Below are 27,771 nucleotides of genomic sequence, written 5' to 3' on the forward strand. Positions count from 1 at the left end.
AACTTCATCATCAAGAATAATTGGAGTAGGCTGTTGCCCATTCCAATCTCAAATGCTTTCTTCATCAAAGACCATATCTCTGCTTGTTACAATTTGTCCTGTTAATGGATTGAACAATTTAAATGCTTTGGATGTCTCACTAACACCCAAAAAAAATACACTTCTCACTCTTGTCATCAAGCTTTTTTCTTCTTTCATTTGGGAGATGAGCATATGCTATACAACCAAAAATTTTGAAATAATCCACAGTTGGTTTTCTACCGCTCCAAGCTTCTTCCAGCGTCATGTTTTGAATAGCAAAAGTGGGACTTCTGTTCAATAAATGAACACTCCAAAGTACAACTTCAGGCCAAAAAGTCTTTGGAATTCCTCCCCTAGCAAGCAAGCATCTCACCATATTAAGGATGGTTCTATTTTTTCTATCCGGTACACCATTTTGTTGTGGTGTATAAGCAGTTGTAAGCTCCCGGCGAATTCCTTGAGCTTCACAAAAACTCTCAAATTCATTTGAGCAGTATTCACCATCACGATCCGTGTGAAAAGTTTTTATTACTTTGCCAATTTCTTTCTCAACACGTGCCTTGAAACTTCCAAAAATTCCAAAAGCTTCAAATTTTGCCTGTAAAAAATAAACCTACATTTTCTAGCTTTAATCATCAATGAAAGTAATTAGATATCTTTTATCTCCATTTGAAAATGGTTTTATCAGTCCGCAAATGTCAAAATAAATCAGCTCCAAAACATCCTTCGCTCTCCATGACTTTCCTTGAGGGAATTGAGAACGAGGTTGTTTACGAACAACACATTCTTCACAAACTTTTGATGAAGCATTGATTTGAGGGAGTCCACTTACCATATTTTTTCTGATGAAGAGTTTTTAATCCATTAAAACTCAAATGGCCATACCGGAAATACCACAACCAGGAAATATCTTTTGCTTCAGCAATATAACATGATTGAATGCTTTCAACTTTCAAAGGGAACAATCTTTTTGAATTCATTAGAATAATAGCAATTGCTCCTCTAGAAGGATCATATATTTCACAAGCTCCATTTTGAATAGTGATTATATAGCCCTTTTCTTGCAATTGCCCAGCATTTAGTAAATTGCTTTTCAAACTAGGAACATAAAGCATGTTAGCAATTTTTTCTATAAAACCATTCTTGGTTCTAATTTTAATGCCACCCTTCCCTTTCACATCTACAGAAGATAAATCACCAAAACTTACTATAGATTGAAATTTTTCATTTAGATAAGCAAAAGAAGACTTACTTCCACACATATGATTACTGCAACCGGTATCAACATACCAAATATCGGAGTCGGGTTTATCATTTGTTTGAACAGCCATCAAAAGAGTTTCTCCTTCATCATTTTCAGCATAATTTGACTACTCTCCTTTGTCAGCATCATTTGGCAACATGGTGCAACATTCAGAGTGATAGTGCCAAATTTATGACACCTGAAACACTCTATTTTGGATTTATCATAATGTTGATCACGTCCTCTTCCTTTGTTCTGATCATCACCTTTAGAATTCATGCTACTATTTCCATTGCCTCGACATCCTCTTCCTTTTACTCTACCCTTGTCTCTTGCATTTGAGGAAGGAATAAAAGTAGAAGCCTTCAAAGCTTGCTCTTCCAAGTTTGAACTTTGGTTCATTTTCTGCTCATGCACCAATAAGGAGCTTTGCAATTCGTCAAGGGACAGTAGATCTATGTCTTTTGACTCCTCAATGGAGCACACAACATAATCATACTTTGGCATTAGAGAGCGTAATATCTTCTCCACAATGGTTACGTCTACCATCTTCTCACCAGGAAATCGCATCTTGTTGCATATCTCTATGGTTCTAGCGAAACAGCTAGTAACGGATTCGTCGTCCTTCATCTGCAGAGTTTCAAAGTCTCTTCTTAAAACTTGAAGTTGTGCATGTTTCACTCTAGCTGAGCCTTGATACTTCTTCTTCATAGAATCCCATATATCCTTCGAAGTTTCTTTGCAAAGAATGGTTTCCAAGATGGTATGATCAATAGCTTGAAAGAGATAATTCTTCGCCTTTAAATCTTTTAGCTTTCTTGCTTCGAACTCTGCCTTTTGGACATCCGTCAAAGTTTCACCTTCTACTAGTGCACCAATTCCATTTTCAATGATTGATCAGTATTCTTTTGAAAGCAGAAAGTTCTCCATTAGCATGCTCCAATGATCATAGTGACCATCGAAACATGGAATTGTTGCCTACATAAAATTAGAATCTAACGCCATGAAACAAAAATAAGGCTGCTGCTCTTTTTGTTTTCTCTCTAACCTCACGTGTTTCACTCTCTTAAGCTCTCTTTTCTCTCTTTTAACCAAGCTCTGATACCACTGATAACTTGCAGAATTTTGAAAAATAGAAATTAAAATAGAGAAGAAGATGCTCAAGGTACATTTTTATTAAGAAACTTGACAGCCTTTATATAGGATTACAAAGAGCAATAAAAAATCTTTACAAACTAAGAAATATCAGCTACTAACGTACCATGTTCTGCTGAACATTATCAACTAATTCCTAAACAATAGGACTAAAACATTGATTGAGAAAACAAACACTAAAAACAAATTAATTACGGTAATATAAAACAATTAAACAGAATTATTCAACAAAAAGGATCAAACTTTTTATTTTATATTTTTTTGAAATTTGATAATCGTAGAAGTGTTTTTTGTTATCTTTGTGTGTTTAATTTAAGCTCTAATACTAGAAATTTGTTAAACAGTAGGACACTTCAACGATAAACGTTAAAGAGAATTAGGTGGTTTAAACGAGGGTATTACAAGGGATATTTTCGGAAACAACTTAAAATTTTGATAGAAAGACTTAGCTTGAACGAGATTTGTAACACCCACCGCCCAGTCCCGAGAGACCCAACAGCGGATGCCACATTCGGTGCCGAAGACATCGTCTTAACTTAACATATAAATCATAAATTCAGATTATGAATTAGAAGTAATTGAGTATTCACAAGTTTAGCGAGTAATAATTTTTTTTTTTAATAGATTGAGAAAAATCCTACATAAAAACTGCAAGAGTTTCCCTTTAAAAACTGAACTCGCCAAACATGTAAATACAAAACACTCCCAATTAAACTCCAAACTCTCCCAACATCTCCAAATAATCATCATAACACAACAACACTTCTATACCTTCATAACTATAGAAACCCTCAATAGCATTTTAATAATCATAAATTAAATGCATTCATTATATATATCAAGTCTTAATGAACTAATCATATCAACTATCTTAAAATAATTTATATTCAATCATTTAATAAATCTTATGCTTATCTCCAAATATATATACCAACATAATTGATAAATACATGCTTCAGTTATAATTCAAATAACAAAATCTCCGAAAATGTAATAATTATACATGTCATAATTCTTAATTACATAAATCTCAATCTACTACTACCAAATTAGTCACTTCTGTTTTGATACTACTCTTCTAATCTTCAAGTAGCAACCATGATCTTCAACCTACGTGTGACAAAAATTGACGCGCTGAGTATAAAACTCAGTGGTGCTCATAATTCACATATTTACTGAAGTTGCGATGGCAACTTACTTAAAACACAAATTTCATAAAATCATTTACAATCATAGAATTATTAAATTTCAATATACATTTACATTTATAGCAAAGAAATATCAAATAAACTTATAAATTAATAACATAACTAATTTAATTCTTTATACTATAAATCCTTTACTTAGACATTTAATCACCATAAATATTTTAGTTCTTTACTTAGAATATCAAATAAACTTATAATTAATAACATAAATAATTTAATTCTTTCAAATCATAAATTCATTACTTGAACATTTATTATACCAATACATACACTATTTATTTATAAAACCATGTACCAAAATATCATGCTTTGAAAATTCATTTGATAACATAATCATTAATTTCCAAAGTAAGGTTTACTAAAATAATATGATCTCATTCATTTAATTGCCTTACAAATATTTTCCAAGGGGCTCGCATACACTTAGGAGAAAGAGAAGCAGATAGGTTTTCATAACTTATTCATAATGGCCTTAGGTCGCCAACCTTTTCATAACATATAAAGCACGTCCGCCCTAACATAAGACACCCATGTGCCTAGCATATGATCATAGCTTCTTATCATAATGGCATCAAATGCCGAGCATGCTCATCATACATAATAAACTGTAACGTCCCATTTTTCTATTGAATCGAGTCGTTGCTTAGAGTCGAGTCAGGCTAATCCAAAACCCGGTTCGAGCCATTAGAGTCTAGAATGGGCTAGAATGGGATGTAATTGAAATCAGGAAAAGAAGTGGACTTACTTGAAGGAAATAAAAGATCAAAGTATAAGGATTAGGACTTGCTTGCACTAAATTATAAAGTTGAGGTCTTGAGTTGTACCATTTTGACACTTGAGGTATCATTTGGTAATTTTCACATAAAAATCATGATATTTTGGAGATGTACCCGTGAGTTCCATTTCATTTTCATTTCTTCATCCTTATCTTCATCTTCTTCCTCTACTTTCCTCTTCCACCTTCCTTTCTCCAAAACTTTTAATGGTAGTGAAGATTTTAATGGGAGTTAAGCATTAATTCAACTTCTATTCAAATAAGTAAACCTTCTTAAATTTCATAATTGAATCATTTGGTGATATTTTTTAGATGATTCATAAGAATTCTTATGTATAGGAGAAGTGAGCTCAAAGGTAGAAGAAAAAGGAAGCTAAAGAGAAGAGCTTAAGCTTTTTGGAGTGAAGGTGTGCTATCTCTTTTAGTTTAATTCATTTCCTTGCATGAGAATTTGTGTGTTGTGTTGATAATGAGAAGATATGTTGCTTAATGTTGAGTAAGATGACTGAAAATTGTGAAAAAAGCATGAGATGCAATGAATAAATGAAGTAGATATTGAGTTCATGCTGAAACAAGTTTTGCTGGAAAAGTTACCAGTAACTTCACCATGATTTTGACCCTATTTAATGATGGAATTAGGAAGTGTCATAGAAGAGTTATTTGTTCCTCTATGTGTTAGCTTTCCATGGGTTTTTGAATCACCCAAATCGGAGTTGTAAATTGAGAGATATGACCAAAATAGTAAAGACTGCGCAGGCTGGAAAACACGACGCGCGCTCGCGACTTTCGTTGCGCGCTCGCGAATTGTGCCTGTAAACTCTCTGACTGTCATTTTGCACTTCTCGCGCTCGCGACTTTCATTGTACGCTCGCGAATTTGGCCTGTAAACTCACTGAACCTCATATGTACTTCTCACGCTCGCGACTTTGCATGGCGCGCTCGCGAATTGTGTTCTGATGCTCTTTTGGACTTCATTTTCAATGCAATTGTATTCCTTTGCTCAACTTGTATGCCTCCAATCATTTTAAAACAAAAAGACCACATGAGAACATGTATCAAAACAACATGCAAGCATGCAAATGATGTGAAATGAGGTAAACACAACTTGTAATTGTATTCTATGCAATTGTGAAATGATGTGAAATGGTGTATGAAGTTATGAATTTTATGCAATTGTATTCTTTTTCTCAACTTGTATGCCTTCAATCATTTTAAAGCAAAAAGACAACATGAACACATGTATAAACACAAAATGCAAGCATGCAAATGATGTGAAACTAACATGACACAAGTTGCCCGCTTGGCGAGGCTATCAGCATACAGGTAAGCAGTAAGATTTATGAAATTCTGAAGCAGTTAATGTCATGTCACAAGCATGCAAATGATGACATAAGCATGTGAAAATAACATGACACAGTTACTATGCATTTGTTTTATCTATTGACATACCATTAATATGCTCCATTGAGGTTAGGTAGAAACCATATAGATAAGGCTATGTCGCGACATAGGATAGCAGATCTGCGCCCCATACAGTTTGGTACTCCGGCTACAGGCCGTTGAGTGGATATGATTATATATCGGCCATAGCAGCCAAGCATACAGTTTCATCCAGTTTCATACAGTTTTTCTTATCACTTCGGTTTCACTATAACCTTATGGAGCTATACAGTTATATTGACTACAAATTGCATAATCATACAGTATAATGAGCAGCAAGTATGATAATGAAAGTATCATGATATGTGTGCTTACATTCCATATGTGAGTACATGTTTATTTCTACATATGTATGTGATTATATGTTTCTTTATTCGTTGCGATATTCACTGAGTTTTAATCAAAGTTGCAGAATTCATACAGCATAAAGAACATCAGGTAAGATCATGAAAGTATAATGTTATATATGCTTACAAGTTTAATTATTTAATTCTTAAGGAGCCATACAATTATGAGATGTTATTAATCATAACTTATATGATGTGACTAAAAGTGCATAAGTCATACAGCATAATGAATAGCAAGTAAGACAATGAAAATATACTATTATGTATTCTTACATGTTTATTGATTTCATTCATACAACATAATGAACAGCAGGTAAGATCATGATAGTATCATGATAGGTGTGATTAAAAGTTCGTGTAAAGGAGTTATGAGATAATTTGAACTAAATTATTTATGTTGTGCATTAGAAGTTTATTCTTCACTATAAAGATACATTTATGTTGAAATTTAATGATTCTAAGATTATCAATGATTTTATGAAATGTGTAGTTTAAGTTAGTTGTCATCACACTTTGTTAAGTATGTGAATTATGAGCACCACTGAGTTTTATACTCAGCGCGTCGATTTTTATCACGCGTAGGTTGAAGATCGTGGTTGCTACTTGAAGAGTACTATCAAAGCAGAAGTGATTAATTTGGTCATAGTAGATTGAGAGTTGTATAATTAAGAATTATGGCATGTATTAAGAATTATGGCATGTAGTAAGATTTATGGCATGTATAATTATTACATTTGTTAGAGCTTATGTGATTGGAAATATCATTGAAGCATGTAATTATTTTGGTGTAAGTATTTGGAGGAAATGATTGAATATGAAATATTTTACTATAGTTGGTATGATTAGGTCATGAAGACTTGATATAGAGAATGAATGCAATTACTTGCTGGCTATTAAATGCTATTGAGGATTTATACAATTATGAAAAGATATATAAAGTGTTATTGTGTTATGATGATTCTTTGGAGATGTTGGAAGTTTAGAGTTTAATTGGGAGTGTTTTGTATTCATATTTAGCCTACAGGATGATATCAGCATAACAGGACATAAGTTCAACCAGATTGTAGCGTCTCGGCTCGGTTCATTCGGGTTAACGAGTGGACCGGGAAGGGATATTACAATAAAATCAAATCACGCATCAAATTCACACCAAGTATATTAGAGCCCAAAATCTTTGTTTTAATTCTTAATTCATAACACTTCTCATAAAACTTGTCTTATTCTTTAGTCTTCTTAAATTCATAATGTAAGCTTACTTTAGAACGTCAAGAACTTATGAAAAATTCATACTTAAACATAAGTACTTAACATAGAAAATTTCTTATCATAAGAAATCATACATGTAAGCTTACTTTAGAACTTAAGTGACTCATGAAAACTTCATACTTAAACATAATTACTTAATATATGAAATTTCTCATAAATTCCTTTTCTTTTAAAACTTTCTTAAAGTCATAATGAAATTTATCATATAAAATCATACTTTCCTTATTCACAATTCAAAGCACATACACCTTAAATACCCATTTCAACTCTCATCATGCATTACCTAAACCAATGCCACACTTTTTCAATTTATATCCATTTAAACATATCTATAACAACACTTTTCAAACTTATGTCTTATTTTTGTCAACTAAATCCTAAAACATACAAATAATGAAGAGAAACTTCCTCACACCTAATTCATACATACTTTTATCCAAATAAACCTATGATTCAAGACATAGAAAATTTCCAGCATGAAGATAAACTTGACCTTTGTTGTGTTATTAAGACATAACTTGAGTTATAGGGCTCCAAATTGAATGAAATTAGATTCATTAGAAAGCTAAGACAAAATACTACAAATATTATGAAGGGACCATAGCACAGATCAATCTGTAAGGTAGCAAACAAAAGCTAGGAATACAGACCAACAGTCCAGACTTGATTCAGCAGAATCAAGTCCAATGTTTATTGAATTCTTCCTTAACCAAACACTCAAATTGAACCAATCCAAAACCAGAGAAGTCTCAAGACACAAGGAAACAACTTTCATGAGAACTCAGAACATAATCTTGTCATTATAGTGGTCAAAATGGGCACTCAACTCATGATGCATGTGGCCCGTCATAACAGAGTCAGTTTGGGTGTTTCAGCCATAAGTTGGGCTATATTTATCCAAATTGGACACAAGAGGATGGGTTGGAAAGCTAAGAAGTAGACCTACAACTTTCATGAAGGACTTAGACATCAATGGAAAATAAAAAGGATCAAAAAATAGTCTTTAATCACACCCAATAACACTCTTTCCCAATTTCAGCTTACTTAAATCAAATACAAGGTAGAGATTTCTACCACATACTAAATGCTCATCAAATATCATCTTAAGAGCATAAACCAACAAAGAATAACAAGAAAACTTAAGGCCTTATTCATCAATAGGTTCTGGCACTCTTGGAAAATGAAGAAGAAAATGTTTTCCTCATCAATTCACTATATAGGCATGCTTAGAAATATCCCAAGAACACATTTATACCACCAAAGTTCAATAATAAACTCATTTCATATAAAATTTTCAATTTTCACAACTTAGTATAAACTTCACAAAATCAAAAATTTAAACAAGGTAAGAGTGTTTTTGAACACTTACCTCAAAATCAAGCTTGGAACACCCAAAAATCATCAAATCAAACTTTAGTCTTGAGTTTCTCCAACTTAGATGGTTCACCTTGTACTAACAAAAGAAAATCCTCAAAACCCAAACCAAAAGGCATAGAAAAATACTATGAGAATGAAAGGATCCAAAATCCCTAATTAATTCTATAAATCAACCTCAAAATCACAAAATCTACTTACTTGAACTTTAGCTAAAACTCAAAAATTCTTCAAATCCTTAAGCTCCAATACAATGAATAACCATAAATCTTCAAGAGGAAGGTCTTGGATTGAGTTCATATGGTCTAGTTAGAGTGATTTCTTGTGAGAAATTGAAAACAATAAGGGAAGAAATGAGAGGGTAAGTTTCGGCCAAGGAAGAGAAGAAAGAAAGAAATTCATGTTGAAGAGAAGAAGAAGAAGGGAAAGTGGTTGCTCAAATAATTGAGCAACAAGGGTATTTTAGTCTTTTCTCAACATTGGATGGCTAAGATTAAGTCATTAGTAATCTCATCCAATGGCTAAAAATTATTCTCCAATTAATTTCCTTTAAATTATTATTTATCTTCACAAAATTCTCAAATTTAATCCTTAAAAATAATTCCTCTTATTTCCTTAATTAATATAACACCATCTCAAATTTACTCCATAAAAATAATTTTTCTCATTTCCTTAATTAATATAACACCATAATTCACTATTCACTAATTATCTAAATTCTCCAAAAATATTCATTACTTACTTTCTACCCATAAAAATCATGTATGCATACTCCAAAAATATTAAAGAAAATATAAAATATATATAGTAATTTTTTCGGACCAAAATAATACCGACTTCCGGACTGGTGATACTATTCACACACCGGTAAACTTACTATTTCAGACACAGAAAAATGGGGTGTTACAAGATTAAAACTTAGGGATGTAATAATGTATTTTATAAAAAATAGGTCCTGATTAATTGATTTTAATCAATATATATGAACGTAATAATAATTTTCCCATAAAATTATCTTTAACCAATAAAATACTAATAATATTAAAATTTTCCTAATTAAATAAGACTAAATTATCTTTAATAATATTTTTAATTTTCGAATAAAATTAAATGTCTGTAGGGGGGTTTTAGGAAGCCAAAGTCCCTATATATTATGATAAACCCTTAAAAATATAATGTTGTACAAGTATAGGCCGGTTCAAAAGAAAAAACATTTTGCGAGTGCTTTTGCCTGTACATTACTAAAAACAATAAAAAAAAAAAAAACCAAAAACTCTCTAAACCAAACTAAACCAAAGAAAAGTCTAGAGAAAACCATGAAATTGAGTCAGATCAAGAGGGATGAATTAAATCTTGAACTTTTTGATGAATCAAACCGGTATTGTTTAATTTATGCAAACCGAACCTAAAATCGTCTAGGATCCTCTTCGTTCTTCTTCCTCCAACCGATCTCTGATCGCTCTTCATTCTCCACGAACCTCAGCCCATTCTCGGCCGGCAAAGCAACATCCAACAACCACCTCCGGTCACATTTTGCGACTTCATCCTTATATGTTCTTGAACCATTCTGCTCCTTTCGGCCCTCTGTTGCGCGAAAGGACAAGTGAGAGGAGGGCAGTTCACGACTCCGGACAACAACGCTGCCGCCGGCGAATTTTAGTGCACTAGGTGAGTCAAGCACGACTTTTCCCTTCCTCTTATACTAATCCTTGCTATCAATTTTGGGTTTTATGGCGAAAAACTATTGAACCATCAGGTTAGGGTTTCTGAAACCTGTTTATGCTAAAATATAACTAGATTACTGAATCATTATGAAAATAAATACCATAGCTTAAGTTCTTGTGAGATTTTAGTCATTTCAATGTGTACCTTGTGAACTTTGGTGGAGAACTTGAAAGTTTCTTGTAATGGCAGAAGCTATGAAGGGATTTTGCTCCGTTTGAATTGAAACAAGCTGTGGCTAGATGATTCGTTTCACCTATATGTTGATTCCTAATTGTTTGATGAATTTCTACTAAATCAATGATCCAATCTTAGAATTTTCTAAGTAGTTGTGTTTGCAATTGACCCCCTTTGAGTCAAGAATAATTAAAAACTTTTAAGATCTTAATAAATAATACTTCGTAGTTGAAATATGAGTCGTTTAGTTATAAGCATATGTTGAATGGCAATTCAAGGATGGTATGACATTTTAAGAATCAACTTAGAACCTTAAAAAAAAAAAAAATTTATGCCAACACTTATTTACTAGATGTATTGGACTTATTTATGAGATCGCTCCACCTATATCACTGTGATATGCTCTTTGGACTTATATATGACTTGAATAATACTTAGATTCCTATTGATGCATATTAGTTATACTCCTCGGCTCAACCTTTTGTTTATTTTATTTATTTATTTATTTATTTTGGTTTGAGAATTATTTTTTCACCCCTTATGTGCTTTCTGTTGGCTTTTGATGATGTCAAAAGGGGGAGAAAAAAAATGATGAATTTATCTAATCAATAGATATTTATATTTATTCTATGGATGTGAATTGCTTTCATACTTGATGAGTATAATTTGATGGAATGAATGTTATTTTTGAGAATCTCATTTTATACATTTTAGGTTGCATTTCATAATTCATGTCATTATATTGCATTGAGTCGGAACCCTCCTTAGCATTCTCACTTATTATTATTTTTAGCATCAATTACTTTTGAAAATGAAAATAAAAATATATAAATTTGTGTAAAATTTGTGTAAAATATTAATATATGTAATTAATAGCAAGGAAGATGACAGTTTATGATGTAAAAAAAGAAAAAGAGAAATGTTGGTCTGATTAAAAGGTGAATGAAAGAAATTGTCACCAAGAGGAAGCAAAGATGATGGGTCTTTTGATGCCCTTAATTTGTGTTTTGTTGTGTGCCTGTGCCTGTTTCTGCCTTCTCTCACTCATTCTGTCATCAATTTCTGAGTTTGAACCATATACAACACTTTCACTTCCTCAAATCTAACTTTCTAAGCTTAATTAGTTTTTGCACCCATTTCTGCCATGAATGTTCCTTTTTCAAACCAAGTCTTTTTTTTTCCCTGTTTTTAATGAGCTCTATAACGTTTAATTCTAATATTTACCCAACTTTTAACCTGTCGATGTATCAGCTTTTAGCATGCACCAAAAAGGTCCCAAAAGTTAGAAATAAGATCAGAAGTACAATTTTTTTAATTAAATTATGCATAAAAGAAAGCTCAAGCAAAGTGCATAGATGAAGTTCATAACCATCTATGTCAATTTAACATCATGGCAACTGTATGTTGTCTAGCTGCTTATAATAGAACTAGCTTACGGTAAAATACTGCTTAAATATATGGGAGATGATTATGAATAGATACTTGTCACTTTAGTGCTCCAATACAAACCAATACTGGCAAAAGAATAATGCTTCTATATGTTACATGGAGATAGTGGGATGAAATTAGATTTATGACCTTGGATGCCTATGCATATTTGTAATCCATTGCATTAACACTCTTAAAGAATAAAGGTAGGTTATGTTGCTTTTGGTTTTGGTAATTGCCGATAATAATATTATGTTTCCTTTATGATAGAAAAACCACATAGAATTAGTGGGAAAGCTATTCTGATGTGATTAAAACATTAGTTCTTTTATAGAAAAAGCAGATAGAATTATGCGTGATTTGGGACTTTAATTTTATGAATCTGATGAATTTTAAGTTTTCTAGTTCTATTTTCAATATTATCCGTTTCCCGTTTCTATTCCCATCCTATTTAGGTTGCATATCTAAGTTTGGATGATTCCTTTGTTGATAATTCAATATGAATGTTGATTGAATTGTGTTGGATATTTCAAAATTTTTAGCATTATTTTAATTACCTATGGTTTAAGGTAGAGGGAAAAGCAATAACTTGGGCTTATTCTGTTGCATGAAAGTGGAAGGAGTTGAAGAACATGTGATGAGATGCTTAACAGAGTTTCTAGACGTTGCTTTTGCACTTTTGCTGCACGGCCATGGCTTTTTGTGGGCTTGGGAAATCCTGGCGAGAAATATGGAGGAACTAGACACAATGTATTATACCATGTCATGCAGAATTTGAGTTTTCTAACCATTATTTAACTTTAAAATTCTCATTTTTTTTTTCTTGAAGCAGGTGGGGTTTGAGATGATTGATGCCTTTGCTGAATCACAAGGGATATCGTTGAATAGAATTCATTGCAAAGCTATCTTTGGAGAAGGCATGTGAACTTCTTTTAGCCAACCTTTGTATGTATGTGCACACACGCGCACACACGCGCACACACACACACACACACACACACACACACATATCCACATCATTTCCAGTGACTCAAATGGTTATGTGAAGTTCACAAGTGTTTGATAATCTACCTCAGGTTTTGTTGCTGATTCAGCAGTCCTTCTTGCAAAACCTCAAACTTACATGAACCTTAGTGGTGAATCTGTAAGTGACTTGGACAGTACCGCTACCCTAGTTTAAAATTGTAATTGATGTAGTTAAGATTTATAAATGATATGGCTACGAGTTATAATATATAGTCTACAATTAAGAATGTAATTACCTTAATCTTTCTTTCAAATGCAGAGTGGACCACTTGCAGCTTACTACAAGCTACCTCTTAATCGTGTGATAGTGGTAATCTACTTGCTCCAAAGTATATTTTCTTCTGAAGTTTTAATAACTGCTAATTGATTTCATTTTACATAGCTAATGTTCTTCAATTCTAGATTCATGATGATATGGACTTACCATGTGGAGTACTTCGACTTCAACACAAAGGAGGTCATGGAAGCCACAATGGGTATTCTTATGTTTTTCTCCTGATAGAGGAATATGCAAACGGTTGTTTGTAAATAATATGGTCTAGTTACCAACAGAAATATGGTTATAACAAAGAATAAAGATTTCCTAAGTGCTTTCTCAATGGGGACAACAAAAAAAAAAAAAAAAAAAAAAAAAAAAAAGGAAAAGATGGTTGTTTATAGCGTATCATTTTCAATATACAATTTGAGAGATCCACACTTTAATTTAAAACTTTAATGCTCTTGTGGTTGTTTTCTTTCAAACGCATGAACACTGATTTAGTTCACTTGACAACTCCAAATTTTGCTGTGGATATGACTGGTAGTAATCTCCATAACCAATGAGCCCTTCATGGCACAAAGCTATTGTGATTTTTAGGCTTACAGCTATTATAATATCTTGCCTTTTCTTTTGAAGAATAAGTTGTTTCTCCTTTTGTAACATTTGGACTTGATCCATTTATTTTATTTTATTTTTCTAGTCTAAAGAGTGTCATATATCATTTTCGAGGAAACAAAGAATTTGCTCGGCTAAGAATTGGTTAGTCTGAAACCCTAATCATTTTATTCCCTTTGTTAATGCCTTAACAAAATTAAATTATTTTAATTTTCTTTTTAGGAATTGGGAGGCCTCCAGGTCAAATGGATCCCAAAGCCTTTTTGTTGCAGAAATTCAATGCAACCGCCAGAGAGCGAGTAAGTGCATGTTTGAAAATATGTTTTATGATTTTGCTAAATTTTGCTGTCAGTTTTATAATTCCTGAACTTCAACAAATTTCTTGTCATCAATTGAGGAAGATGTTTTGATGGAACTCAGGTTTATCATTTTTATTTAGTGGTTATGAGTGCGACATTATTTCACCCACTAATTCTAATGATGTATGCTTCCTTTTTGTCAAAGATTGATGCTGCTTTACCAGAGGGAGTTGCTGCATTAAAGTCCATTTTGTCTAGAGGCTTGACTGAGAGTGCGAGATGCTTTAACCAAGAACAGAAGTACAAGCATATAAGATTGCAAACAATGCTGACATAACATCTAAAGGTATTAGATTTCTTTGACATGGTAACTGACCTATTGCTAATAGGAAATACTTTCAGAACTGAACTCAAAATCTTTGTTTTTTGGTAGATTACAAATTTACTTGTATTGCCCATATAAAAAGTGAAGTTTTCCGCTCCATTCTTATGCTTTATGTGATCAATTTACTAATGGATGAACTATGGATCTAGAGACTTCTTTTTCAAGCATAACTTCTAACAGTTTGATAATTGATAGTTTATAATTGATTCTATCATTGTCTTAAATGATATAAGAAGGTATTTTCATTTGTAATTATTGAGATGCAACACACTCGATAATTACAAAACACTAGATGATTACACAAAAACAATTATGCGTATTTGTTGCTTTTAGACCGAATATATAAATTCACTTTTGAAATTTGCTACTTTTAACTTTGTGGTATGTTCAATTTTTTACTTAAAATGCTTGAATTTATAAAATTACACTTATTAAGCACCGCAACTTGCAAAATTATCTTAATAAACCCTTCAATTAGTAAAATTAAATCAATTAAATATTTATTGGATAGTTGGAAAAAGTGAAAATCATTGTTTCATATGTTTATTATACATCAAATCAATATTTTTACATATAGAAGTCAGAAACTGTAAAATTATTATTGTTGGTTAGAAAAGTGTTCACTATTACTAAAATTTAGAAATTTAAATACACGATAGGTCATTTACAAAGTTCAAGATATCACATAGTTGAAGTTGCAAAGTTTAAGGGGTTAATTTATATATTCGGCTGTTGATTTTGTAGTTAACTCTGTTTTTTTTTTTTTTTTTTTTTTTTTTTCATGAGGTCGAACAGGTTGAAATAATATTATTGGTTAAAATAATTGAGATGTTCTAATTTTTTATCAAATTGGTGAAGATTCGGTAGTTCTATTATAACAATTATCAGCAAATTGACGAGGATTCTTATGGTCGAGAAAATGAATTATACTACACATATTTGATTGTGTTATTTTAAATGCAACTTCGTTTTATTTATTCATCTATTGGTGCTAATACTATATTTGTTTTACCATTTGTTTTCTATTAATATATTTTTTTTGTTTATACTATAGGTGTCTTTAGCCTACTGGGGTAAAGCTTAATTATGCTCGCGCGGTTTCAGGCCTCATATGAAATGTGAAAATTAAAAAGAAAAAAAAAAAAAAAAAAAAAAACAACCATAACAGTCTATTCGGTTTAGCTTTCAAAAAGAAAATCTATTTGATTTAGCTAGTAATTGTTGGCCGATAGTTGTTAGTTGATAAATGTTAGTATTTTATAAAACAATTGTAGCTGATAGTTGTTGTTAATTGATTAATGTTAATATTTTATAAAATTTTGATAACTATTGTTCAAATTTAAAATATCCATTAGGCGTATAATTGTGTGTATATATATATATATATATATATATATATATATATATATATATATATATATAATTTTAAGGTGAATATATTATTTTATGTTTTAATGTATTATATAAATAAAAAATATGAATCAAAATTTTTTAAATAATATTTAATACAAATTTTTAATTTTTAATTAATTATAAATAAAATGATAAAAAATGTGAAAAATAATAATTATATTAATCATTATTTTTATAAGCCTGATGAAATTTAAATAGGAATAAAGTTCGATCTGCTTTCTGAACTTAAGAGCAATATTCAGTTTATAAAAAAATCAACGTATTGTCCAATTTACTTCTTAAATTTGCATCAATGGAACAAACAACCTAATTTATTACTCAAAAGAATTTTATTTCATTGATTGGTAAGCTGAATATTGCTCCAAGTTTATGGGGCAAATTGAGCTTTATTTCATTCTAAATGTAATATAAATACAAAATAATCTATTGATCGATATGAAGAAGCTAGATTCAAAATTTTGCTGATTGAATTAATAGTTAATCGAGATATCTGTCAGCTATTGATTAAAACTAAACAACTATAATGTAGCTATTAGATATGAATTAGTTGAATCAAATATCGAATGTCATATGATTCATTATTAAATAAAAATATTAAATAGTATTTTTAAAAGGCTATATATGTAAATTTATTTTTAAATTTTATTATTTTAATTTTATAACACTCGATTTTTTAATTTGACACATTAAATATTTTAATTTTTAAAATTACATCTATCACACATTTCAACTTGTAAAATTATTGTATAAAAAAAAAAAAAAAAGAAAGAAAAAGGAGATTGTACGTCTGTATGGCCAATTGTCCATCGCTATAATCTTCATTTTTTCTTTATTTTCCCTCTGCTTTTCATAATTTAGGGTTTTACCAAGAGAATGAAAAAGTTAGTTGTATCTCATTAAATTACGAATAAATATAATGAGTACAAATGATGTGTATAGTCTATTTTTGCTATAAATAACATTATTCACTAATTTATTTTGATGTATATGATACAAATATATTAAGCATATCTACTTGTCATAAAATCAAACATGTAGATACGATGAGGGGATAATTTTTGTCTCTTGTGATAGCCCCTCTTCTATTTCTTTATTTTTTTGCAAATTTTTAAATTTTTTTAAATAAATTACAAATATATATTTGTTTGGAATAGATATATATTATTTATGTTTCTGTTATTTTTTTTGGTTTATTTCCATCTTGTGTAGAGGTTATGATTTCTCAATTTTATGTGAAGTTTTTATTTTATTTGGACAAGTGTGTAATTTGGAAGAATTTTTAAATAGATAATGATCTTTGTCTTTTGCAGCTTAACAGTACATCCTGTTCTTTTATTAGATTTAGTGATTCAAATTATCTATGTTCGTTATAAACAACTAATTTATGAATAATTAGATCATATACAAAAGATTCAGAGAGTTTGTCTAGTTAGCCACTTTGAAAATCTATCAATTTTTTCAAGTTCACCACCTAATTTTCATCATGATTTTTCTTATTAAATCAGCGAATAACAATTATTTTAATTCTAATAATTTTGTTGTATTTGATCTTTAAGTCTTTAAGTGAGGGGTTATGTCTTTCCTATATATATATATTAATTTGAAATTGTCAGTGAAATTCTAGTATATTATATTAAAAAAAAAAAAAAAAAGAGAGATAGGACATACTTCCGGTCGGGATGAGTATGGATTTTGTTAAATCACTATCAATATAGCGGTGGTTGATTTATTGAACCAATGATTTTGGTTCCGTAAATCATTAATTTTGGTTCAGTGAATATGATAGTTTTGAACACTGTTTTTAAAATTAAATCAGACCGGTTAATTGACAAACCGATCATTGAGCCGGTTTAAGTTGATTTATTTTTTGCTGCAAATCGAAAAACTTAAATCTATATAGTGAAAAATTATAATTTTTTACTATATAGACTTAATGAAACAAGGGGTTAAGACATAAAAATAAAAACGCCATAGGTTCAAATTTTGGAATCCACACTTCAAACAAATTCATATCTTCGAATCCACTAGCTTCTTTTTATTAAACTTCTTAATAGATAAACATTCCAAAATTATAAATAAATAGTCGAAATTTTTCTTGAAAATTTAAAAAATAATAATCCTATAACGAATAACAATTTATTTATTTACTTATTAATAAAATAATATAGAAAATAATTTAATTCTAAAAAGATCAAAATATGTTGTTATTAACAAATATTTTGATATTTCATGTGAATGTTGAATGATTTAAAAATTATGATAACATTTAAATTGTTATAACTTTTTTTTATATGTTTATTATTATATTGAATATATAATATTTGGTTTGAATAATAGATAATTTAAAAAATAATAGTTATAAACTGATATTTGATAATGAATGGTTTGGAAATATACTTATAATTATACTATTATTTTTTTATTATAAAATTATTTATGATATATTTTGTTAATTTTTAAGTATTTTTTGACAAATAGTTTTTCAGGCAGCATTTAAAACACTTGATGGAGCTGATTATGTAATGTTATTCCTTTTAACATTTGATAAAATAGCCGACAATTATTAAAATAGCTAACAGCTATTTTTTTTCAAACGGCTCTTTAGTAACTATCCTAATAGATGTTTCAGCTGTTCTACGAGCGTTTCATCAAATATTAAAGAGAGTAACATTTTATAATCAGATTTTTAAAATACTAAATGCTAAGATAGTATTTACTAAATCCTTTGTGAAAATATATTGTCTAACCTCAGCTTAAAATGGTAGGAATGAACTTGAGACCGGATCCGTTTACCACCGGTTTGAATCCGGTAAAGCCGGGTCTAGACGAGACTGAGGCGCAAAAAGCATAAACTGAACGCGCGCATATTGTACATGTGAGTGGCTGAGCGACTCCATGGGTCCCATTCTGTATTCGTAACCATGCTGTCTTTTAGTCACCGAAGAATTACTCCCACGCGCTCCTCAGGAAGGTGCATCTAATTTTAGGCACATCCTATCCTCACAAGAAACACCACTTCTTTCTTTCCACTTGATTAGTGACATTAACGCGAGCAAACATTAACTGAGATGGTATATCCCTTCAATAAAATTATTAAAAAGAAAAAAAAAATCGAATTCTTTCTAATGAAATTATAGGTCATTTATCTTTTTTCATTTATGAAAAATAGATCATATTGTATAATAATTTGTATTTTGGTATAATATATATTATTTTCTGCATATTTGCTTCAATTAAAATTTCAAAATACACATATATAGATGAAAATTTAAAACTAACGATATTTTTTCTTTTATGTTAAATTTTAAATTTTAGTCAATTATGTATAGTTTGATTGGTCTTTTTATTAACGTGAGTGGCAAAAAGTTTAAAATTCAAATTTCTTGCCCATGAAATTTTCATCTGTTTAGTGATTAAGAAGAGGGATACTCATATTGTATAATTTATTACAGTATTTTACTCTATCGACCTCTCAATGAATTGACAAAATTATTTATTTTATAAATAATTTCTCATGAGATAAATAATTTACTAATTTTCTTATTTAAGGCACTAGTCCTAAAGCTATGGCTATGCCTTCAAATAAATTTCTATCTATAAGAAAATTTTAAAATAAAGATTTCATAAAATTATGCAATTTGTGTATTACACTTCATAGGAAGTCAATGTAGACTATAAAATAAAACACATTATGAGTCTCGGTGTATGTAATAAAATAATATATTATTTTCATTTCATAATTTTTACCTGATTTGACTTATAAACAAATTAATAAAAAATTTAATTAATATAGTTGAACTACAATATTTATTTTATTTTTTTAATAATACCCTCGTATTAATATTCATTACAGTAAATAATATATTATATTATTTATAAAATTAATCAAATTATAGTCAAACAATTGAATAAATATATGGACAAACAAATTTTGATATATTAATTTTATTTATATCAAGATTTTAGTTAATGGTAATGTAGTAGATTCATTATTATATTTATTGACCAAAAATATATTAAATAAAAATAAAATAATAAACTTCAAATATTATTCACTTCTTTAAAAAAATAAATAGGACAACAATTTAAGACAGATTAAAAGAAAAATTGAATAAAAATTATAAAACAAAGAAAGTAAAAAATTTCTTAATTAGCAATTTTATAAAAACAAAATAAAATTATAATTTCTCCAAAATTTATAATACTGTATTTTGCCATTTCCATCATCAATGTAATGTTCTCGAACAACATTAACATTGGAACGTACACAATTTTTTGGGTAATGGGGATTGGGAAACAAAGTCAAGGAAGATGACGTCGGTGCTGACGATTCATATTGTTGTCGCGAATGTGTTTAGGCTACATGTAAAATTAACACGTTGTCTTATCTCCGTCACTTATACTACCAAAACTTTCGGCACGTGTTTTTCAATTTCTCAATTCGCGCGTGGGAATTCCAAATCTCATCAACACACCCACACTCTTATTACACTAAAGAAAGCGACCACGTTTTAGAGAGAGAGAGAAAAAAATAATACTAATAATTAAAAAAAGGAATAAATGAAACCTATCCCTTTATCAATCATCACTGCTTCATCCATTAAAAAAAAGAAAAAAAAAAAGGGAAAATACCCGCAAAAAAGATCCAATCTCATTTCCAACAGTAAAACTCAATCGATACATACACTTTTCTTTTTCATATCAAAAACAAGAAGGAGAAGAAGTGGAAGAAGAAGAAGAAAACCAGAAAGAAGAAGAAATGAGACCCCCATCAACATCGGCTTCTGCAGGCGGAGGAGCTGCTGCTGCAGCGGCGACAAGTACAAAGACACCTTGTTGCAGCAAGATAGGGTTAAAGAGAGGGCCATGGACACCAGAAGAAGATGAACTTCTTGCAAATTACATCAAGAAAGAAGGAGAAGGACGATGGCGTACCTTACCCAAAAGAGCTGGACTTCTCCGATGTGGCAAAAGCTGCCGTCTTCGGTGGATGAACTACCTCCGTCCATCTGTAAAACGTGGCCAGATCGCTCCCGATGAAGAAGATCTCATTCTTCGACTCCATCGCCTTCTGGGTAACAGGTATATCAATAATATGAACATGCATATATCTACAACAGGTATATCTATAAGTATAAATATGAATATGAAAGAAATGTAAATCTTTACTATGACTATATATCTGGGTTTTGTTTAATTCTAACCTTTTGTTTGTAAATTGGGTTTTTAGGGTTTGGTTTGTGGATTATGTCATTTCTTGAGTTTCCGTTCATTTCAGTTCTATTTCTACATACTCTTGCTTCTTCTATATCTAGCTCTAGGGTTTCACTGACATGTCTCTATAGTCTTTATAATATAATCTTTATTCATCTCATTAGGAATAACTCTTTAGTGTAACCTCTCCGTCTCTCTGTGTCACGATCTGAGTTCTTTCTCCTTAAGATGAAAACCTAATTATATATTCACATATATGCTTTTCTTTTCAATGACAATTCCACTCAGGAACATAATGATAAGTAATGTAGATTCTTAATGTTATCTAGCTTTGTTTCTTTCTAATTTAGGTCACAAAACCTAAATATGTATACTAATGCATATGGGTTTAACAAATGACTATACTCTTCAAATCTTGTGATAATTTTTCTTTGGAAATATTGACATGCAGTTTCAACAACAAAATCTTGATGTGCATGATTTTTTTTATTTTTTTTGGTATTGTGTAGATGGTCATTGATAGCTGGAAGAATTCCTGGGCGAACAGATAATGAGATAAAGAATTACTGGAACACTCACCTGAGCAAGAAGCTCATAAGCCAAGGAATCGATCCAAGAACTCACAAGCCGCTAAGCCTCGAAAATCAATCTGTTGATCAAAAACAACAACAACAGCAGCAAAACAAAGCTTCTTTATCAAAAGCAAATCGCAGATCATCATCAAGCCCTATGCGCAACAATAACAATAATAATCAGGCGCCTTCTTCTTCTGGTCTTGAAGAAACAACTAGTGGTGGAAGTACTCAAATTATCAGCAACAAAGAAAATATTTACTTTGAAAACGCTTCTTTTGATCAATATCATAATAATGCCACCACCCATGGATATACAAGCTTATTGAATTGTGGTGGTGGCTGTGATGTTGATGGTAATAACTGTGGGATGGATTTGAGAAACAACATTCAAGGAGTCAGCAATGAAGAAGATGAAGATATCAATTATTGCACTGATGATGTTTTCTCTTCATTTCTCAATTCACTCATCAATGAAGAAGCTTTCACTACCCAACAACAGCAGCAGCAGCAACAACAACAACAACAGCAACAACAACAGACCATTAATGGGATTATGATTCCAAGTTCAGACCCTTTGGTTTCAATTTCTGGTTCAACATTTGGTCTTGGAACTGGCTGGGAATCTGCTCTTATGTCTTCCAATTTTAACCCAAATGGACCAAGCAAGAGGGTCAATGAGCAGCTTCAGTAGTCTATATATCTATATATAGATATGCAAAGCACCTGCATGCATGCAGCTATAAGGCATGAAATTAATTTAATTTCAGTTTGGTTAGGGCTTAATTTTTTAGTTTTGCTTCCACTTTAATATCATATCTCCTATTATTTGATTTTTATTTGGTATTGGAACTCTTGTTGTAAGCATATTATTGCTAAACAATGAATGTGTGTGAATGAATGTATGTTATTGTTTGTAATTCAACTGTGTTTTTAATCTTGTAAATTGAGGATCTGAACTTTCGTTTTAATTAACAATAATTCAGAAAAAATGAGCTTATTTGTATCACTAAAATTAATTTTATTTTTATAAGACGTAGAACAACACTACTTGCTAGATTTTAATTTAGATTTTTACATGATAACCAAGAAATAATTTATTTCTACATATATAATTTTCACAAACTTTATTATATGCAAAGAGTTGCTGTATAATAAACAACTAAGTTCAGAGTAGAAATTCATAGATAGCTTATTGTGCCTCTCTTCCTGTTATTATCCTTTATGACTTTGCTTGAAATGATTTCTTAGAGGCTGAACATCACTTCAATTGCACTTATGATAGGATTTTACTTTCATTTTCTTGCTATATTACATTTATCAGGATATAAATCAACATATTAGACTACGTTTTTTATTTGTCGGAATCTTGATTAATTAGTTCATTTCATTAGATACAAAAGTATGCTGAAATTCAATAATAATAATAATTATGCCCATTCAGCATATTCATCAATCAATCAATTTATAACGCAAGTTTTTTTTATCAACACATAAATATTTCATTAATTTTTATCATATCTAGAAAAAACTTAACATTCAAGAGCAGCTAAAACCACGCCATTAGACTTATCCAAAGATCCCCAATCTAACCTAAGAATGCTAGGTTAAAAATCCTGGAACAACTTCACACAATTTATAATGCACACTACAAAAAAAACCGCTTTTTGCGACCGACAAAAAGCAAGAAATCAGTCGCAATTTTTAACTCTGCGACGTTGCTTTACTTTGCACCAAAATTGCGATCGATTTGCGATCATCATTGTTAGTCGCATATAATCCGTCGCAAATTGTTCGCAGAATTTGTTCCTTAATTTGAAGCGCACAATTTTGTGACAGAATAAAACATGATCACAAATCAGTCGCAAATCCGTCATACACTAGTCGCAAAATGGAAAACAAACTTGAGGGAATTATTAGCGCTACAATATGCGACTGTTTATTCATAGATCGCAAATCGGCCGCAAAAATCAGTCGCAATTATCGGTTGCAAAATAACGATTTTTTTTAGTGGCAGTATATTAACCACAGTTCATTTAGTTCCAAATGGAATCTCAAAATCAAAATGAATAAGAATATATATATATATATATATATATATATATATATATATATATATATAAACCTGATGAGCAATGATATTACTTCATAGGCCCACTTCACATATATAGACATGCAATGATGCAAATGAACTTCCTAAACTATATTGATACTCTTTGCATGGGAACTTGTCGTCCCATGCATACTGTCATACTCTATTAGAATTTTATTATAGAAATGAGCTGCATCTTTTTGCTTCTGATGTGCATGAGTTTTCAATAACAATTCAAATCAAGCAGTAGTACTAATCTGAGGATTAAAAAAGTATTTATGCACATGTTAACTACATGAATATATTTGAATTATTATATTCTTTTTCAAGAATTATTAAATCTGTTATATGAATTTACCTGACATCAATATAGAATTTCTATAAATTTGTAAAGAATAAATTTTAAATGACTGTAAAAGATTAGTGTGAATGAGAATTTTTTTTTCTTTTACAAATTATCCAATTATGAGGTGTCCAAGATGGCATCTATTTCAGGGTCTATGTAAGTCAACTATACATTCACAATGCCTCCAGAGGCAAGTAAAGAGCTGGCCTGTGAAGAGTTGGCATTGAGGGGCTCGAATCGAACCCATGAAATTATGGATCCATCAACCCTCTCAGATGCGTTTAGCCGCTGTGCTACTATTGCGGATGAGAATAGCTTTTTTCTTTATTCTCAACATAACATACCCTTAATTAAAATCAATATCATTCAAAATAATAATATTAATACACAAATGCAGAATTCATATGTATTAATTTGTTGGCAAGCAAACAACTTACTTGTGACAAAGCTTTAACTTGTAGCAGATTTGCAATTGACAAAGCTAATTTGTGGAGGATTTGCAGTTGAACACAACATTTCTTGTACTTGGAAGTTCCTAAGAGTACAATATCTGATTCTAGTCCCCTCTCCAAAATATAATTGCTTGAAGCTGCATATATACATATATTCTCCTGAAATATTTGAAAATATATATGTTAATGAATTGTTTAAAGCATGCAATAAATGGAATTAAGTAAAAATATTTAAAAAAGGAAAAATTCTGAATGGGCAAAAATAGTAAAAAGAAGAAAAAAAACTATTTAATTCACTTTCAAAAAAAGAACTCCAATTATAATATTGGTAGACAATACAAGGTTTATAGTATTTTACCCTAATAAATATAATTTTTCTTGAATATGTATAATTTTATAAATTAAATAATTTAATTAATGTGTTAATGTAAAAATTAAAGTTCTATTTTTAAGTTGGAATTGTCAATTTTATAAATACATTAGACCTATTTGAATGGTTGATCCATGAGTTGGATGTAATCTGGCCATCCCAAAGTCAGACAGTGTTTTAATAAGATCTTTTTAGATTGTGTTTGTAACTCCTGTTTGAGGAAAAGTTTTTGGATTGGGCTTTTGGTGGGCCTATGCCATCACTTTTGGCAAGTTAACCAACTTGCTCTTCAACACGTTGACTCTACAATTCCATTCCTAACAATCAAACAGACTGAGGTGTATACCAACATTAATAATAATAATAATAATAATAACAATAATAATAATAATAAGAAAAAAGCTCAGGCGATGCATGTGTAATATGTATTTCTAAAATTTTCTAATTTCCATGAATTGTAAGGGAATGTCAAACAATCAACTTTTGAGATTAAAATGTTAAAAAATTTTAGTAATAAATTTACAATTGCATTTGACTTTTTGTATAAAATATTTGCATAATATTTGAAGGAAAATGTGATGACAAATCTTTATAAAAAAATAAAAAAATATATATTATAAAATTTATCAATATCATACTAAGCGTGAGCATCTAGCTGAGCGAGACATCCTATCCTTTACGTTTGGATAACAATCATTACTCATAAATATAAATATTTTCTGATAAATACAAGGGATGAAGATTGAAATCTTGATATCTGCATGTAATTTCTGAATTCCTAAATTTGACAAATAATAATCATTTTTTTTTTCAAAATTGTAATAATACATTGAAGGTTTGATGTTTGACCAGCAACTCAAGAACAAAACTACCAGTCAACTCTCTAGGATGACAAAATATGATTGGTAGATAGTTGACTTGCTGCACTATGTACAAGTAGGTTGGGCCAAAACTTTAGTTCACCATTTATTGTTTCAATATGCCGCTCAATAACTATATTTGCATGGACTGAGTCCATCTATGCATTTTCTGTATGGGTGCAGTCAGAGACACAGGATTTAAACCTAAAGAAGTAAATGTTCATATTTAAAAATTTATTACAATATTTTGAAACGACTACATGTAATAGAATGCATTTACAAGAGATGTATTACAAGTTAAAAATTTCACCACAGAGTTACTACTCTAATATATAGTAATTTTGCATAATCATTTCATTAATTAATGTAAAAATATTTACTAATTAAACAAATATGAAAAGGCAACTTCATAAATGTTTCAATGAAATATGTAATAATAACTTGCTAACCACAATAAATAATAAACAACCTCTATAGTTTAAGTTTCTATATCATCGCCATTGAGCAAGAAACCGTAAACACATTACACCCACAGAATTTGCAACAGACGAATGAATACACATATGAACAAGAAAAAACAGAGCATTTCCTATATTTGTTAATTGAAAGTAATTATTAACAACAAAGACAAAGCTAAGAAGAGGATTAAACATGAAATAGTAAGAACATAAAATCTTTTAAGATTAAGAAATGAAGACTTACTCAGCAACCTTGGTGGTCGCTCGGGAACCGAACATTCTTTGGTGACTGCAAAGTTATATACCCTGATAACCATAACGATTTCGGGTTCAATCCTCGTCGCCTTAAGACATAAATAAAAAAGGTTTTTGAACTTTTTTTTTTGTTTGTGAAATGTATGTTGGCAAATAGTGATGAAATGGGGTCAAGAAAATGTTGAATTGGCCAAAAAAACATAAAGTGGGAAGGAAAGTTATAAAACACAAAGAGAAGATTGTCTTTAATTTTCTATCTTTATATCAGAGAGATTTTAGAGAATTTCTTTTCAGATTCTCTAAGGTTTATAAGTCTCTCCACCCTCTTTGTACGACGAGTACTGAAGGACAAGTGTAAGTTTTAAGTTAGCAATGGAGGAGAAGCAGTATGGGTAAGCAAAAATAGTTCATTTTGACCGGTAGATTTGTGCGTATTTGTTACGGATTTACCGGCTGAGCAGGTAATTAATGGACCAACCAAACGTTCTAAACTAAAGGGTCAGATTTTGTTAGACAGAACAACCTTTCTCTCTTGTACATCTGCCTATCATTCCAAAACCTAAATCTGTTGTTGGACCGGTCACAGGATCAATTTGATGTCACTTTTGTATACTTTTAGAAGAAAAAGTTTTTGGCTGCAAAAGGCAATTCATCTTCTTGTTTCGTCTTCATTTGTCATTAGTTCAACAAGATTTTATCCAGATATTGAATGAACATCAAATGATATAACTTAATCCACTAATAATATGGGAAAAATACACCGTATGTTTTTTATGACAAATTTTATGGCGTTTTTAACTTTTATTATGATCTATTGAATACTTCAATTTATTAAACAGTTCAATTCATAAAATTATTTTTATTGTGTGCATTGATTTGTAAAATTAGGTCAATTATATTAGTTGAAAAATATAAAAATTATTATTTCAGAAATTAAACTAACTACATATCAGAATAATATTTTGCATATAAAAGCCTAAATATCTAAAAATTAGGATT

The 27,771-nt window shown here is 30.3% G+C and overlaps 2 protein-coding genes and 1 long non-coding RNA gene across 12 annotated transcripts; 2 read left to right on the top strand and 1 right to left on the bottom strand.

Annotated features, from left to right (window-relative positions):
• Positions 1–10,077: 10,077 nt before the first annotated feature.
• On the top strand, positions 10,078–16,066 carry LOC105630017 (Peptidyl-tRNA hydrolase family protein). Of its 6 annotated transcripts, XM_020677759.3 has the most exons (10): positions 10,082–10,497; positions 12,771–12,906; positions 12,986–13,073; positions 13,233–13,300; positions 13,442–13,492; positions 13,585–13,658; positions 14,142–14,200; positions 14,279–14,355; positions 14,561–14,701; positions 15,795–16,066. In XM_020677759.3, the coding sequence occupies exons 2-9, from the start codon at positions 12,799–12,801 to the stop codon at positions 14,690–14,692; spliced, it is 657 nt and encodes a 218-aa protein (XP_020533418.1). In that variant the 5' UTR covers positions 10,082–10,497; positions 12,771–12,798; the 3' UTR covers positions 14,693–14,701; positions 15,795–16,066. The 6 variants fall into 6 exon arrangements, with proteins under 6 accessions (XP_020533421.1, XP_020533419.1, XP_020533418.1 ...); XM_020677762.3 differs by lacking the exon at positions 15,795–16,066 and having other exon boundaries at positions 10,078–10,497; positions 12,726–12,906; positions 14,561–14,839; XM_020677760.3 differs by lacking the exon at positions 15,795–16,066 and having other exon boundaries at positions 10,078–10,497; positions 12,730–12,906; positions 14,561–14,839.
• Positions 16,067–20,782: 4,716 nt separating this feature from the next.
• LOC105630018 (uncharacterized) lies at positions 20,783–27,142 on the bottom strand. Of its 5 annotated transcripts, XR_005178547.2 has the most exons (6): positions 26,762–27,140; positions 24,815–24,988; positions 22,202–22,665; positions 21,947–22,094; positions 21,089–21,224; positions 20,783–20,985 (listed from the first exon to the last, which is right to left on the bottom strand). It is a non-coding gene; the product is annotated as an uncharacterized LOC105630018 (long non-coding RNA). The 5 variants fall into 5 exon arrangements; XR_016321643.1 differs by having other exon boundaries at positions 21,947–22,679; positions 26,762–27,142; XR_016321644.1 differs by having other exon boundaries at positions 21,089–21,221; positions 21,947–22,665; positions 26,762–27,141.
• LOC105630019 (uncharacterized) lies at positions 20,913–22,859 on the top strand. The gene is made up of 2 exons (XM_012211697.4): positions 20,913–21,235; positions 21,877–22,859. The coding sequence occupies exons 1-2, from the start codon at positions 20,913–20,915 to the stop codon at positions 22,631–22,633; spliced, it is 1,080 nt and encodes a 359-aa protein (XP_012067087.1). The 3' UTR covers positions 22,634–22,859.
• Positions 27,143–27,771: the final 629 nt, after the last annotated feature.

The sequence above is a fragment of the Jatropha curcas genome, chromosome 7, assembly GCF_041381405.1.
Source record: "Jatropha curcas cultivar XTBG-Jc1 chromosome 7, XTBG_Jcur_1.0, whole genome shotgun sequence".
NCBI lineage: Eukaryota > Viridiplantae > Streptophyta > Magnoliopsida > Malpighiales > Euphorbiaceae > Jatropha > Jatropha curcas.